The sequence below is a fragment of the Aspergillus aculeatus genome (assembly GCF_001890905.1).
Source record: "Aspergillus aculeatus ATCC 16872 unplaced genomic scaffold ASPACscaffold_13, whole genome shotgun sequence".
In the NCBI taxonomy this organism is placed as follows: domain Eukaryota; kingdom Fungi; phylum Ascomycota; class Eurotiomycetes; order Eurotiales; family Aspergillaceae; genus Aspergillus; species Aspergillus aculeatus.
The window spans coordinates 888,070-904,094 of record NW_017962988.1 but is presented as its reverse complement, the minus strand read 5'-3'; the positions used below and the strand labels follow the sequence as shown (position 1 = coordinate 904,094).

At 56.3% G+C, this 16,025-nt stretch overlaps 3 protein-coding genes across 3 annotated transcripts; all 3 read left to right on the top strand.

Moving 5' to 3' along the window:
* Positions 1-433: 433 nt before the first annotated feature.
* ASPACDRAFT_45786 (uncharacterized protein) lies at positions 434-1,868 on the top strand (the record flags this gene model as incomplete). Its single annotated transcript, XM_020201677.1, has 3 exons — positions 434-457; positions 544-1,220; positions 1,289-1,868. 3 exons carry the CDS (start codon positions 434-436, stop codon positions 1,866-1,868), a joined length of 1,281 nt encoding a protein of 426 aa, XP_020054029.1.
* A 978-nt stretch (positions 1,869-2,846) lies between these two features.
* ASPACDRAFT_108 (type I polyketide synthase) lies at positions 2,847-10,476 on the top strand (the record flags this gene model as incomplete). Its single annotated transcript, XM_020195308.1, has 3 exons — positions 2,847-3,519; positions 3,602-6,798; positions 7,120-10,476. Coding segments are annotated over 3 exons (7,227 nt in total), but the record flags the coding sequence as incomplete, so codon positions are not given.
* A 2,130-nt stretch (positions 10,477-12,606) lies between these two features.
* On the top strand, positions 12,607-13,377 carry ASPACDRAFT_80455 (zinc-dependent alcohol dehydrogenase family protein). The gene has a single exon (XM_020205658.1). It carries the CDS (start codon positions 12,707-12,709, stop codon positions 13,214-13,216), a length of 510 nt encoding a protein of 169 aa, XP_020054027.1. The 5' UTR covers positions 12,607-12,706; the 3' UTR covers positions 13,217-13,377.
* The last annotated feature ends 2,648 nt before the right edge of the window (positions 13,378-16,025 follow it).

Here is a 16,025-nt window from a genome sequence, read left to right as displayed (position 1 = left end):
GGCTTACTCCCTCTGGCCCTAAACGGGAGATTCGGAAATCCCGAACTGCCCTACGCCCAAAGGGGTATTGATTGCCTGCCCCAGGTGTCGACATCGGGGGAATCGAGGCTCGCCGACGGTCATGCAACCCTCGGCTTGATTGGGTTTCATTTCTCCGACCATGTGGAAGAATCCATGCGGGTGCATGCATGAAGAAGCGCTGCTGATGCTGACCAGGCTCATGGCGTGTTGGGAGTTGATACCCGTGTGTTCATTCTTCATAATACTGCGCTTTTTCATTGATTTCTCCTGGTCGTTTGTTCGCCTTCTCTCTTCCTGCTGATTCGACTGCCCTAACCTACCTATATTCCATACTTGGGCGACATATCCCCATTGTCCACTTCTTGTACCCACCGATTTCCACTCGACCCAGACAAACCAACCTACAGAAACAATGGTCCCCGAATCCGTGATCATCGTGCGAGCCCTCACCCCCTCCACCCCCCAACCCCCAACCCTACCCTGTTCTCCCCCAAACTAACCCCACTAATTTCCACTAAATAGATCGGCGGCTCTGTCGCGGGCCTGCTGCAAGGCCTCCAACTCAAACGCCAAGGCAGCAACGTGATCGTGCTGGAACAAGACCCCTCCAAAGACCGCCACAGCCACGAATCCGGCGTCTCGATCGGACCCAGCGTCGTCGCGCTGCTCGACAAATACGACGCGACGGGGCGCCCGGCCGCCATCCCGACGGAATACCTGAGCGCCGCGTGGCGCCGCAACCACCTCCGCGTCGCCAACACGCGCTGGCGCCACCACATGAGCAACTGGGGCTGTCTGTACCTGATCCTGCGGGCCAACTTCGACGGGCTCGCGTCCGCCGCCGTGCCGCACCCGCCGGGGCCCAAGCGCGGGGATGGGGACGTGGACTACCGGCCGGGCAAGCAGGTGACCGGGGTACGGTACGATCAGACCGCCAACGGGGGTAAAGGGCTGGTGGAGGTGGACTATGTGGATGTCACGACGGGGGCGACGGAGACGGCGCGCGCTGGGATGGTGCTCGCCGCCGACGGGGTGCATTCGACCGTGCGCCGGCTGCTGCAGGTGCCCACGCGCAAGGAGTACGCCGGCTATATCGGGTGGCGCGGCACGGTGCCGGAGAAGTTGCTGTCGGCGAGCACGGTGGAGTATTTTGAGAATCGCCTGAATTTTACGCTGTTGCGGGGCACGTATTTTATTAGGTCCGTCCTTTTTTCCTTGTTCAACGGACTTAGTTTAAACGGTATGAATGCTAACGGAGAATAAAAAGCTACTTCATCCCCACCGAACAAGGGCACGTCGAACCCGGGAAACGCCTCCTCAACTGGGTCTGGTACTATTTTCTACCTGAAGGGTCCCCCGAGATGGCCAGGATCTTCACCGACATCCACGGCAAGGTCCATCCCAACACCGTGCCGCAGGGGCTGGTCGACCCGGAGGTCTGGCGCGCGCAGCTGGCCGCCCACCTGCCCAAGATGACCGCCCCGCTCGCGGAGGTGGTCTCGCTCACGCCCCGCGTGTTCGTGACCAAGGTCGGCGAGGCGCAGTGCTCCACGGCGAGCTTCTTCGAGGATCGGCTCGTACTGGTGGGCGATGCCTTCACGGGGTTCCGGTCCCATCTCGGCAAGGCCTCGGAGCAGGCGGCCCAGCATGCCCTGCAGATGGACCGCGTGTGGCGCGGGGAGATCACCCAGCGCGAGCGGGACCGCGAGGCCCGGTTCTATGCCGAGCGGTTGATTCTGCTAAATCGGTTGATTGGGTTCATGGGGTTGGGGCTGTGGTGGACGGTGCTCAAGACCGGGGTCGCGTACTTGTGGGTGGTTCTGGGGTATAAGCTGGGTTTTGCTTGATTTTGGGGGGTTCTGGTTGGGACTACTCAGATATTGGTTGAGTGGAGTATGATACTTGCAATTTCACTTCTGCTTTGTGGTTGACTTTCTGCATGCGTAGGGGTTGAGCTGGTAACCCTTGCCTGTAGACTACCTTTCTACGGTCAAGAGACTATAGAACTCCCGAAATACTTAGGAAATCAAGAACGCAGTGTTTCTGTCTACGTCCCTCAGTACTGCTGTGCTGTATACCTCAAACCTTCACAGTCTAATCACTATCAATCACATCAACCGAACAGTAGACCAGAAAGCCCTCTCCAACAACCTCCCTCGCAGGCCCATGAAAGCTATGAACCGTACAAGATACCCCAGAATCATCGATTACCATCTGGTAAACATAATTCTGTATCAAAATGGGATGGGGGGAACTAGACACATCGTAAGCAACAAGAGAGAGAACGTAGTCAACAGCCATCCCACAATGAAGCCCCCAGCTCCCAGCCCCTCATTCGGCACGCAAGACCCCAAGCACGCCCCGAAACCCATTCCTCCGAACCACTACAGCCAAAGCTAGGGCCATTCCGAGGGTAGTAGAAATTGAGTTCGGGGCATCCTGCAGTGCGCCACCACTGCCACCAAGCCCTTTCTTCATCTTTCCCCCATCCGGCATAGACTGCCTGCTCCATTTCTCCGCCTCGGATTTGTCTTGCATTGCATCTCTCCGATCTGCCCTACTGTCCGTGCTCGCAAATCTTCGCATGCGACATTGCAACAGAATGGGGCAAGCAGGAAATACAACAGATACCTTCATTTCTATACCGAGTAAATCGGTCTAATGCTTCCATCACAAGGATATATGTAGACCTCATCAGGTCGAGCGATTACACAGCAGCCAGAATCAACTTCTCCCTGTCTTAGACTAGTATACTCAACTTAACATTCTTCAGATTCAGACATTTCTCCACCTCTCCTTCTCCAACTCGAACTCAATAGACACGATACTCCATAGACATAGACACAATGGTCGAACCCATCGCAGTAATCGGATACGGCTTCCGCTTCCCGGGGGGAGCCGACACGCCCTCAAAGCTCTGGTCCCTCCTGCGCGATCCCACTGACCTGAGCAGCAAACCCCCGGCCTCCAGATTCGACGTCGACCTGTTCTACCATCCCGTCGGCACCCACCATGGTACCACCAACGCCCCCAAGTCCTACTGGCTGGCTGAGTCGGAAGACTCGGGTGCAGGCAGCAGTCCCGTCGCCCAGTTCGATGCCGGCTTCTTCAATATCCAGGCCGCCGAGGCCGACGCCATGGACCCGCAGCAGCGGCTGCTGATGGAGGCCGTCTACGACGGGCTGTGCGCGGCCGGCCAGCCCATGGAGGACCTGCGCGGGTCCGATACCGCCGTCTACGTGGGGCTGATGTCGGATGACTGGAGCACGATGCTGACGCGCGACTGGGAGACCCTGCCGCGCTACACGGCCACGGGCCTGGAGCGCGGCATCGTCGCCAATCGGTTGTCCTACTTCTTCGGGTGGCATGGTCCCAGTATGACCATCGATACGGCCTGCTCGAGCAGTCTGGTAGCCCTCGACCTGGCGGTGCAGGCCTTGCGCAGTGGGAAGTCCAAGGTCGCCGTGGCGGCCGGCACGAATCTGATTCTTAGTCCAGGTAAGAGGTTCTAGTCACTCGCTGAAAGGGGTCTTACCCACAAATGTAGAATGTCGCTGACCAAGGCCACCGTCATAAAAAGCAATGTATATCTCTGAGAGTAATCTGGGAATGCTCTCTCCCAACGGTCGCTGCGCCATGTGGGATGTCGCCGCCGACGGGTACGCGCGCGGCGAAGGTGTTGCGGCCGTGTTGGTGAAGACCCTGTCGCAGGCGCTGGCGGACAACGACCCCATCCAATGCATTATCCGCGAGACCGCCGTGAACCAAGACGGCCGCACCGCCGGCCTGACCGTGCCCAGCAACATCGCCCAGGCCGCCTTAATTCGGGAATGCTATGCGCGCGCAGGCCTCGACCCCATCCGCAATATCAACGATCGGCCGCAGTTCTTCCACGCCCACGGCACGGGCACCCAGGCGGGCGATCCGCAAGAGGCCGAGGCGATTTCGAGTGCCCTCTTCCCGAATGGGGTCGTCTCCACCGAGGAGAAACTGGTGGTGGGATCCGTCAAGACGGTCATAGGTCACACAGAGGGCACGGCAGGTCTCGCCAGTCTGATTGGCACGGCATTGGCGCTGAAGAACCACACCATGCCGCCCAACTTGCACTTCCAAGACCTCAGCCCCAAGGTCGCTCCATATTTCAAGCACCTTGAGATTCTGACTGCGCAAAAGCCGTGGGTTGTCGCGGAGGGTCAGGTAAGAAGAGCGAGCGTCAATAGTTTCGGCTTCGGCGGTACGAACGCCCACTGCATTCTGGAAGAGTACATTGCTCCAGATAGGACAGAAGGATCCGAGAGTGATAGTCAGCTCTACACCCCGCTGGTCTTCTCAGCCGCTGCAGAGAAGCCTCTGCGAGAAATGCTGGCACAACACCTCGAGTTCCTCAAGACGAGCCCGGACATCTCCTTGACTGATGTCGCCTACACGCTGCAAGTCCGACGATCGACGCTGCCCTACCGGAAAGCAGTGTCAGCAACGACATTCGACGACGCAATCAGTGCCTTGGAAGAGCTTATCTCAACCACAGACACGGCTCTGAGTCCGCGCTTCAGCTCACCAGCCGCCCCCAGAATTCTAGGCATCTTCACCGGACAGGGAGCGCAATGGCCCAGAATGGGCGCGCGGCTGCTCGAAACCTCGCGCTTCGCCGCCGAACGTCTCGCCGTGCTCGATCGTGCTCTCCAGAGCCTTCCCGACCCAGCAGACCGTCCCACGTGGACTCTGGCTGACCAGCTGCTGGCCAGCGCAGAGACTTCGCGGATCGCAGAGGCAGCGCTCTCTCAGCCGCTGTGCACGGCCGTCCAAATCCTGTTGGTAGACATCCTACGCACCGCGGGTATCACCTTTGCCGCTGTTGTGGGTCACTCCTCTGGCGAAATTGGCGCCGCCTACGCCGCCGGGCTCCTATCTGACGTCGACGCCATCCGGATAGCCTACTTTCGTGGTGTGCATGCTAAGCGCGCTGCCAGTCCCAACCTCCATGCGCCCCGCGGAGGTATGATGGCTGTCGGCGCAGACAAGGAGACTGCCCAAGCACTCTGCTCTACCCCTCAATTCTATGGTCGTCTGCAGCTTGCTGCTGTCAACTCGCCCTCTAGTGTCACATTGAGTGGTGATGTTGATGCAGTCGAGGAGGCTGAAGCTTTGCTCAAGGCTCAAGGCACATTTGCTCGTAAGCTGAAAGTAGACACTGCCTACCACAGCGCTCACATGGCCGCATGTGCTGGACCCTATCTGGCTTCCTTGGATGGATGCGGAGTTCAGGCCACTGCAACTCCGAACAGTTCGACAGTCTGGTATTCCAGTGTTTTCGAGGGCCAGCCCATGAACTCCCAAGGTTTGACGAACCAGTACTGGGTGGACAACATGTGCAAAGCCGTTCTCTTTGCTGGTGCGCTCAGTGAGGCCCAGGACGCAGTGGGACAATTCGACCTGGCCATCGAGGTTGGCCCGCACCCAGCGCTCAAGGGACCCGCCACGGCCACGATTGCCACCACTCCCTACACGGGTCTGCTGGCGCGAGGCCAGGACGACGTTGTACAGCTCAACACCGCTCTTGGAGCTCTCTGGACGCAGCTGGGTACCGGCAACATCAAGCTCGCAGCCGTCGAGTCGCTCCTTTCTGGCAGAGCTCACAATCAGGTCGTCATCGACGATCTCCCGTCGTATCCCTTTGACCACTCCAAGGCACACTGGACCGACAGTCGGGTGGCCAACCACTTCAAGCATCGGCAACCGACCCACAAGCCCAACCCTCTGCTGGGCACGCCCATCACTGAAGCCTTGACGCCGGGTGAGGTGCAGTGGCGGAACTTCCTGCAGCCCCGCGACCTGCCCTGGCTCAATGGCCATCAGCTGCAGGGACAGACCGTCTTCCCGGCCATGGGATACGTCAGCATGGCCGTCGAGGCGCTTTCCCGACTAGCACAGGAGAATACTGGGGGCGACAGCACCCTCGGAGTGATCAGCGTGCGCGACGTCCAGATTCCTCGTGCCGTTACCCTGGACGATGACGATTCCAGCATCGAGGTCATCTTCAGCCTCTCGGCCATCGAGCGGTCTGCGACAAAAGTTACCACGCGGTGGGCCTGCTACTCAGTGACGAACGGCAGTACTCTGGTGCTGAACGCTCAGGGCCGAGTGGAAGGAGAGCTCTGTGCTCAGGCCGCCGATAGCCTTGACTCGGGTGCAGCCAAAGACACCTACCAGCTCGTCCCGATCACAGAGGAGCACTTCTACGCGAATCTCTCCCGCGTCGGATATGGCTACAGCGGACACTTCCGGGGACTGAGCGACATCCGCCGGAAGCCTGGATACAGCACTGGCACTTTGACGGACCACGCCGGTTCGGGCTGGGAAGATGACCTCCTCGTCCACCCTGGCACCCTGGACTCAGCGCTGCAGAGCATTTTCGCCGCGTGGTCGTACCCCGGAGATACGCAACTCTGGTCGCTGCACGTCCCGGTATCCATCGGCGCGGTTACAATCAACCCGTATTTCACCCAATCGGGAGCCGGTGGACGACCTGAACGACTAGAGTTCGTGACGAGTATCACCAAAAAGGAGCCCACTCAGATCGTAGGGGACCTGACGTTGCGCCACAATCCCGAGGGATCTGCACCTGCAGTCGTCGTGCAGGTGGAGGGTGCAACTCTTGTCCCATTCTCGCCAGCCACCTCGCGCGACGACCTTCCGATGTTCTCCCAATTCCAGTATGGAGTCGCCACCCCCGATGGCCTCCTCGCCGCCGAAGGGGAGACGCTCTCCGACGTTGAAGTCCAAATGTATCAGGACGTGGACCGCATTTCCTACTGGTATCTTCGCGAGGCCGCCGCCGCCATTCCTGCCACCGAGCGCGATGGCCTCCTGCCCCACTACCAGAAATACCTGGGCTGGTGTGACCGGATGGTGGATATTGTGTCTAGCGGCGCCCACCCGAAGGTCTCGGCTAGCCGCAACGAGGATACTCGAGAGCAGATTGCCGGGTTGTGCGCTCGGTATGCCGACCGGAAGGACTTCCGTTTCGTCGAGGTGGTGGGCGAGAGCCTGGTCCCCGTGCTACGGGCGGGAACCTCCATGCTGGAGCACATGAACCAGGATGGTCTTCTGCGGGCATTCTATGCGGAAGACGCCATCTGCTCCGGACCGACTGGTCGCTGGCTCTCGCGCATTGTGGCTCAAATCTCGCACCGCTTCCCGGGGGTGCACATTCTCGAGGTGGGTGCCGGCACCGGGGCCACGACCTCGGCGGTGCTCGATGCCGTGCAAGGTAGCTATGGCTCTTATACCTTCACGGATATCTCAAGTGGATTCTTCCTGGCGGCCGAGGACCGCTTTGGGCCCGATGCTGCTCGCATGCGCTACCAGACTTTTGACATGGAGCGGTCTCCCTCCACCCAGGGCTTCGAGGAGGAGACATACGATGTCATCGTGGCGGTCAACGTCCTTCACGTCTCGGGGGATATCCAGGCTTCGCTGTTCAACGTGCGCCGTCTTCTGCGGCCGGGAGGTTTCTTGGTGGTCGCTGAGCTGACCTCGACGGACTTGCTCTTCAGCGGCATGACGGTCGGCACGCTGCCCGGATGGTGGATTGGCGCGGACACCGGCCGGCCCTGGGGTCCCTTGTTCACATTGAGTCAATGGGATGCAGCGCTGCAGGCGTCCGGGTTTGGCGGTATCGATACGGTGAGCCCGGATATCAGCGCCTCATTGCCCATGACGGTCTTTGTGGCCCAGGCCGTGGATGATCGGGTCTCCCTGCTGCGGAATCCGCTCAGCGTGGCCGTTCATCCCGAAGGGATCCGGACGGATGCCCTGGCGATTGTCGGAGGAACGACTTGGCCGGTGCACAAACTTGGCCGGGACGTTGCCCAAGTCCTGGGGCCGCGGTTCGGACGCACCGAGTTCTTCCCCACGCTGTCCGACCTGGCTAGGTCAGACTTGACGCCGTCGAAGTTCTCTGTGCCCGGATCGCTCACGATTCTCGTGCTCACCGATCTCGATCGCCCGTTGCTCGATGATGTGACGCAGGACAAGCTCTCTGCTCTGCAGACCTGCACCAGCACGGCGGGTACCTTCCTCTGGGTCACCGCCGGCGCGCGCGACCAGACCCCAGCCAGCTACATGATGCTAGGCATTCTCCGCACCATCCAGAACGAGCAGCCAGACCTGAACAGTCAGTTGTTCGATCTCGAGACCGGTATTCAGGCGGGAACCGCCAACATCCTCGCCGAGGCCTTGTTACGTCAGCAGGCGCTCTACAGCTGGAAAGCCAGCGAACCGGATGCTTCGCTGCTGTGGACCATGGAGCCCGAGGTTTATTCTAGCAGTACTGGCAAGCTTTATATTACGAGGCTGCGAGCCGATCAGGCGAAGAATGATCGTTACAATGCTCTCCGACGCTCCATTAAAGCCACGGTGTCGCCCTCGACCGAACGATTGGCGCTGGTGAGCGTAGACGAAGGAGATGCTCACGCACTGGCTCTGCAGGTCCCTTCGCCATTGCGCTGGTCGCCGCCGCTCGAAGAGCCAGCACGCTCGCTCCTGATCACACATTCCTTGCTGCAAAGTGTGGCTGCGGGCACTGGAGACTTCGTTCGGCCGTGTATCGGAAAGGACATCGACACCCAAGAGACGGTCTTCGCATTGGCCGCATCAAATGAGTCGGTGGTCACAGTGCCTCGTTCTCGGTGTCTATTGGTGGAGGAAAATGTGCATGGGGAGTCAGCACTGGCCTCCCTCCTGGTGTCCCTGGCTGCGCAGCTCATCGCTCAGCGCATCCTATCGATCGCTCTTCCCGGCTCCACTGGCCTCATTCATTCGGCCGATGCTACGCTTCAAGCAGCACTGACAGCGCAAGCAGGAGCGAAGAATGTTGCTCTTGTCTTCACCGACACCGCAGTTGCTAGTCAAGATACATCAACCATCCGTCTGGATCCCCGCCTGTCACAGTCGGCGGTCAAGAGCCTACTTCCTAAAGCTCCCGGCTTCGCGGTGCTGTTCTCCAAAGGCAAGGCAATGCATCAGATCATTCTGCAGCATCTGCCTGCCTCCTGCTTGGTGCTCAACGAGCAGACCCTAATAAGTCACGCCGTTACCGAAAGCGAGCCCAACGCTTCCTCAAGCATTGCTCAACAATTCCAGGCGGCCTACAAGGCTGCCGCAGCTTCTACCGCAGCTTCGCCCCCGCCTGTGATCGCTCTAGACAAGGTAGAGAACCAGTCAGTTTTGGGAGAATCCCTGAGCGTCATCGACTGGACTGCCAGCCCGACGGTGACGGCGACCGTCCAGCCCATCACCTCGGGCCGCCTCTTCCGTCCCGATCGCACCTACCTCTTCATCGGGATGGCCGGAGAACTTGGGCAGTCGCTGGCAGGCTGGCTCATTGCGCACGGCGCCCGCTACGTGGTCCTCACCAGCCGAACGCCGAAGGTCTCCCCGCAATTCATCCAGGAGATGGCCACGCAGCACCAGGCGGTCGTCCGCGCGGTATCCCTCGACATCACCAGTCAACACTCCCTGCTCTCCGTCCACGCCGCCCTAACCGCGACCCTGCCCCCGATCGCCGGCGTCATCAACGGCGCCATGATCCTCTCCGACGAGCTGTTCGCCCGCATGAGCTACGAGCAATTCACGCGCGTGCTCGCTCCCAAAGTCCGCGGCACGCAACTCCTGGACGAACTCTTCCGGACCCCAGACCTGGACTTCTTCGTCGTGGCCTCCAGTATCGCGGCGGTGATCGGCTGGACGGGCCAGAGCAATTACTCCGCGGCGAACGAGTACATGATCTCGCTGATGCACCAGCGGCGCCGCAAGCACGGCCTGCCCGGATCCGCGATGAGTATCCCCGCGGTGCTCGGCGTGGGGTACGCCGCCCACTCCGACACCTTCGACTTCGACTACTTCGCCTCCCTGGGGTATATCAATATCAGCGAGGAGGATCTGCAGGTGCTGTTCGCGGAGGCGATTCTGTCGGGTCGGCCTGCTGTTAACGAGGAGGAGGATCGCCACGCTGCGTCGGCGCAGGTGGTCACGGGGGTGAACACGCGGGTTCCTTCGGAGGAGGAGCTCGTTCCCGAGGGCCGCAGACGCGATGTGAAGTTCTCGCATTTGGTGCGCCGCGACGAGGGCAGTGTTGGGCCTGGTGGTGGGGATGCTGGTGCGGCGGCTTCGGAGCCCATCAAAGTGCGGCTGCAGCGGGTGTTGGAGTCGCCTGCTGAGGCTTTTGCGGTGGTCAAGGAGGCGTTCGTCGCGCATCTTAAGCGGTTGCTGCGCATTCCGGCGGCGGAGGCGGTGGATGAGGCGGTGCCGCTGGTGGATCGCGGGGTGGACTCGCTCGTGGCGGTGGATATCCGGGCGTGGTTCACCAAGGAGCTGCAGGCGGATATCCCGACGTTGAAGATCTTGAATGGGGGTTCCGTGGGCGATCTGGTTCGTGATGCTGTTGAGCAGGTGGCTGTGCGGGCCAAGAAGGTGGAGGAGAAGGTAGAGGAGAAGGTGGTAGTGCAGGTTGAAGTGAAGGTGGAGGAAGAAGTGAAGAAGGAGAAGGATGATGAGGAAGAAGAGGAGTCGGAGTCGGTGACTAAGACCAGTCCACTGCCCACTCTGACGGCCAACAGCAGCTCGGGCAGTCCCTTGTCCACCCCCGCGGCTTCCGATCTCGAGTCGGTCGAGGATCTGGCAGGCGCCAAGGAGGATCTGGGATTCCGCGTCAAGGAGCGCATTTTGGAGGTTTCCCTTGATGCTTAGTTGATTTTGTTGATTCTGTTTCTTTTATGATGCTCTGCGTTTTGGTTGTTTGAATGTTCGCATTGTGATAGTGTTGACTGATTGGCTGTAGAACAGAATCTCAATCTTCCACATGGATTACTTATAAATGAATTCCACTCTTCTGTATGCAAGGCTGTAGAATACAGGCGGACGAGAGGTGGATGTAAGTATCTTAACTCGACTCCCAGACTCCCAAGCGAGGTCTAAGTCCTGTAGTATAGTGTAGCTAATCCCCCTTCTGCTGCAGGCTTCAAGCAGCAACAAGGGCAACATGAACAACCGACAACGAGGCCTAGAACAAAAGGCTAAACGCAACCGCGTCGAAGATCAAGCAAAGGCAGTCGAATCAATAAGAACAAACTGACCACCGAGGCGCGAACAGGAGGACAGATATAGCCAACCGAGGCGCAATGCACCTTGGGGCTACGCCCAACCTTGTAAAGGCCGTTGACCAATCCGTTCAGCCAGTCTTGTCCGGACCCCGCGGGGACTGCTCCGCCGCCGTCATCCAATTTGGAGTGTTCCAGATCAGCTCTTTTTGCCCCGTCTTCCATTGGTAGATTATTATGGAGTACTATAAACGAGACTTAGTATATGGTATGACTATACCGGTTGATTCTTAGTGTTATCTTACCTGGCGTAGTTCGTTGAGTATGACAGAATCGAACTGATGCCATCCGTGATGGCACCAAAACAGCAACCCCCTAGCGTATCACGGCGCGTAGGATCTATCAGTCCTCATTTTCTGCCAAAGCCTCGTTCTACTCTCGGCTTTTGGTGTGGAGCGTAGGTCTCAAAGAAGCTGAAGAGATGAGTCATTCTCTGTGCATGCGACCATCTTTTCGCTGAGGACGATCATCTGCCTCGTACCCTTCAATGTCGTTGAATCTCTTTTGACGAGAAAGCCGTCTTCATCGGGCTCTTTGGAGACTGCGTAGGGTTGAAAATTGCTTGGCCGTGCTGGGGTGGAAATTTGAGGCAAATTGAAGGGGAAAGGTTCCTTGATCCAGGGAGGAAATGGTTTCGTGGTTGTTATTCTACTCTCTATGGTTATCCAGGCAGAGGTGTTTAGAGGTGAATTACATCGACTCCTCAGTTCAAGGATTTGAAGAAGGAGCGATCGCTATGCTGCTAGGACCATGTGGATACTAGCGGACTCAGGTGCTCGTAGGATGTAAGGGAATGATTTAAGCCAGCTCTCTCGATTTTCTTGATTCTTATGTGAGTCAATGCAATGCGAATGGACAAGGGTACCTAGCCTACATCCATGATGGCTCTCAAAATTAGAACCTGTGGCCATACTTGTCCCTCAACAACCGTCGACAACAACAAACGCGGAAACCGTTGCTTCCGATCCCATGCGCTTTATAATCAACGAATCTCTTTTCTTTCTGATCTCTCTTGATCAGACCGTCGAAAGGACTATGGTTATACGCCGCGGAGACTGACTTGAAGAATCAAAGACGTAGGATGTAGAGCTACAAGATCTTGCATTTGAAACAGTGTACGGTAATAAACCCTCCAAGCGCACCAGAGAGTATTCAAAGAGCAATTGAGAAATAAAAGAAAGCAACTGAATGCTGTGACTCTTAAATAGGTTGAATCGGTTGGTCGCATGATTTATTCGAGAATCTTACAAAAGTCGGGCGGTTTTTAAGGACTTGTAGTGCAGGGCATCGTAGCGCGGGCACTAATATAATGCCAGGCGGTAAGGATATAATTTAGGTACCTATTTTTACCCGCCTTGTCCGACACTTGCACCCCTCAATCGACAGCCGCATCGAAACCTGGCATTTCACAATACACAAACGCGATGTTCAGGACTATTGTGCGAGCCTTTGGTCCTCCAAAGGAGAAAGTTATCGGTGAAACCTGCGATCCACCTATCCCTGGACCCGGGCAGGTATTGGTACGGATGCTGCTCGCCAGTATCAATCCCTCGGATCTGATTCCAATCACGGGTGCCTACCGTACGAGAACTTCGCTGCCCTTCGTCCCGGGATTCGAGGGGGTGGGTGTCATCGAGGCAGTCGGGTCCCATGTTTCTGAATTGAAGGTTGGCGACCGTGTATTGCCACTGGGAAGCGCAGGCGCCTGGCAAGAGTTCAAGCTCAGCGAAGAACAATGGTGCTTTCCAGTACCCGCCGATCTCACCGACCAGCAGGCTGCAACGGCCTATATCAATCCACTTACCGCCTGGATGATGACCAAGGACTATGCACCAGCTCCTCCAGCTATGGTGGTAGTCAATGCTGCTACTTCTGCTATCGGCCAGATGATCATTCGGATGCTCAATCGAGTTGGCGTGCGACCAATTGCGCTAACCAGGCGACCCGATGCTCTAGGACAATTGATGAGTAGATCCGACGTGACAGCAGTGATCTGCCCATCTGATGGCGATCTCAAACCAAGACTCACGAGTTGACGGAAGGTCGAGGCCTTACTGTCGCATATGACGCTGTTGGTGGAAGTGAGGGTAGTGATCTAGCTCGCTCACTCGCTCGTGGCGGCACTCTTATCCACTACGGGCTTTTATCCGGTGTGCCCTTATCTCCTGGGCTGTACCAGGAATGCCCAGATGTCCAGATAGTTTTGTTTCGTCTGAGAGATTGGGTACATACCACCGAGCGTCGTGTTATCCAGTCCGCTTTGAATGAGGTTTTTGATCTTGTCCGCGAGGGCATTGCAGAATCAAAGATAGCACGGGTATTCCAACTTTCTTCGTTCAAAGAAGCTCTGGACTATGAGGCTACCCCTGACCGGAAAGGAAAAGTGCTTTTATCGATGTCGCCAAACCTAAATCCTATGAATTCTTGATCTCGTATGGCAGTTTGCTCGAAACGATGACAACCGATTTAGACGCTTCGTACGGGGTTCGGATGACGATAGAGAAAACTTGAGTCTTCAGCTCTCCTCTGCAGCGTCAACCGCAGTCTGCGGATGATGATGTCTCAAGCACTGTACAACTGAATTGAGGAAGGGCGTTTTGAGCAGGGGATATTAGTAGACAATTGGCAAAATAAAAAGAAATGAACATACAACAGAAGGGATTCGCTGGTGGTCACCCACCCAACTACTAACCTCCCGGCGTGTGGCTTAAGTACGGCTGAGCGGACGGGAAGCCCTGTTTTCCACACCCTGTGGTCGTATGTACTGGTTGAATGCACATGATAGCATATACTCTGTATATCGAGAAGTTTTATTGCAACGAGAATCCAATCTACTCCGTACAACAATTTTCCTTTGTCCCATGCTACTAATACTGCTACAAAAGATCTCGATGGAAATCAAGCAAGCTTGCCCTAAGAATTGTACCAAGTATCGAATCGCCAATGACAGCGTGGACAACAGCTAGGACCAATAATCAATGCAGCTGAGGAGACGAGACGCACTTAGCCTGGAATATATAACCCAGGTCCGTGCTTTCCCTGGAAGTATGTAGACCTGGCAGCGCATAGACTATCAACCAACATTTGGACAATAGTCTTCCATATATCAAGGAAGCCCTTATTGCTCTGTCTACTAGCAGTCACCCCACAAAAGTGATTCTAGTTTGTTTCCTTCCGCCCGAGAAGATCCTTTTTGTCTAGGTAGTACTTGAACTCATGCTTCCTCTTTGGCCCCGTTTGCGGGCCGCCGGGAAACCACACCCCGCAGCGGGACTTTTGAAGATCGGAATTCAATACCCTTCACGGGTTGACGCTCTTCCTTCCCAGATCGGACTTTTGCCCTTCTTTGAATTGGGGCAGACTGACTACGTACTAAGTGTATGTGAAGTTCTGTACTAACTCACTACTCCCACCACTTGTAAACATAAAGCTGTGTATCTCCAGCTCTGCCCTGCTGTATGTTTGGAAGCATCAATCAAGTTGCCGTATTCATCACAAAAGTCTGGAAAGTCTCATCGTGTGACCAGTAAGTGAAAGGTAGGGGCTAGACCAGAGGTGGTTACCACTCTGTCTCTACGACTGCGAGTCTTTTCACCCATGTACTCTATGACTGGCAAAGCGAGACGTCTGTCCGGTGAGCAACGATGTGATGCCCCAGCTGCCGTAATTTTCCCAGCCTTGAGGTCATCTTGCGCGAGCCTTCAACAATAACTTCCACCGCCCTGAAACTGATGACGAAACAAGAACGCGATGCTTATGAGTCTTCATTGACATGGCACTAGAACAAAATGAGTCAATCGTTATGACCGGGGTCAAAAATCGCCGACCTTGCCAAATCACATTGCTCTTGTATTTCCTCTTCTTGATTTCGACTACAACAACGCTTATTTATTATGCCTCCTCCAAGAAGAGTTAAGAAGAAACACAAAGGCAAGACTCGCCACTCGTCGGACCCATCGGTGATATTCTTCATTCCCGAGCTCCTCGAAGCAATCCTCCTGAACTTGGATATGCATACGTTATTGATCTCGACTCGAGTCTGCTCCACATGGAAAGATCTGATCACGAGCTCGCGCAAGATCCAACAGGCCCTGTTCTATGTTCCTGTCGAGCCGCAACGAAAACCCAGAAAGAATCCTCTCGTGGTGAAAAAGATCTGGTCCGAATTCATCTACACGCAACTTCACACGCAATATAGACCGGGCGGACACTATTGTGGCTGGTGGAGTTATCCTCATATTGCATCCGAAAAGAGAGAAGAAGCGTATTTGCGCCCTGAGGCAAGTTGGCGGCGGATGCTCCTCCAACAGCCTCCGACCTCAATTGTCCGATTTTGGCACCCTGAGCATCCCGATAAGCCCTATCAGCATCATCATCGCTCTGGAGAGAGCTTTAAAGCTGGCGCTAAGTGGATGCCAAATGGAGATCATATTCGGATGAAAGATATCGAATACTGGATTGATACCTCGGCGTTCACGCCAGGGCCCCTACCTTTCCTATGCTGGGCAAGTTTCGTCCATCTGAAAGAGTTCTTGCGACCCTCCAGGTCAACACTGCGCAGAGACCAGACTCTCAAGCAATGTCTGAGCAAGTCTGATCTCACAATCAATACAGAATGCCCTTCCTCCTGGATGCCTATCTTGATTGACGATCATCATGTACCACTCCGACACTTTCCTGACTGGTGCAGATTGAAGGGTGTAAAACTACTGGAAGGGGACCTCTAGGAGCATGGCTATCACTTCGTCAAGTTTAGTCAAGTTTGGGGACCTCACTTTGTCAGCTGAGGCTTTGCTCGATAAACATTAGCTCGTTTCATAAAAGTTCATTTACAACTTTTGAGAG

Bases quoted from the DNA above. Each gene is read 5' to 3' on its own strand.
- ASPACDRAFT_80455 (XM_020205658.1), top strand. From the start codon at position 12,707: ATGCTGCTCGCCAGTATCAATCCCTCGGATCTGATTCCAATCACGGGT.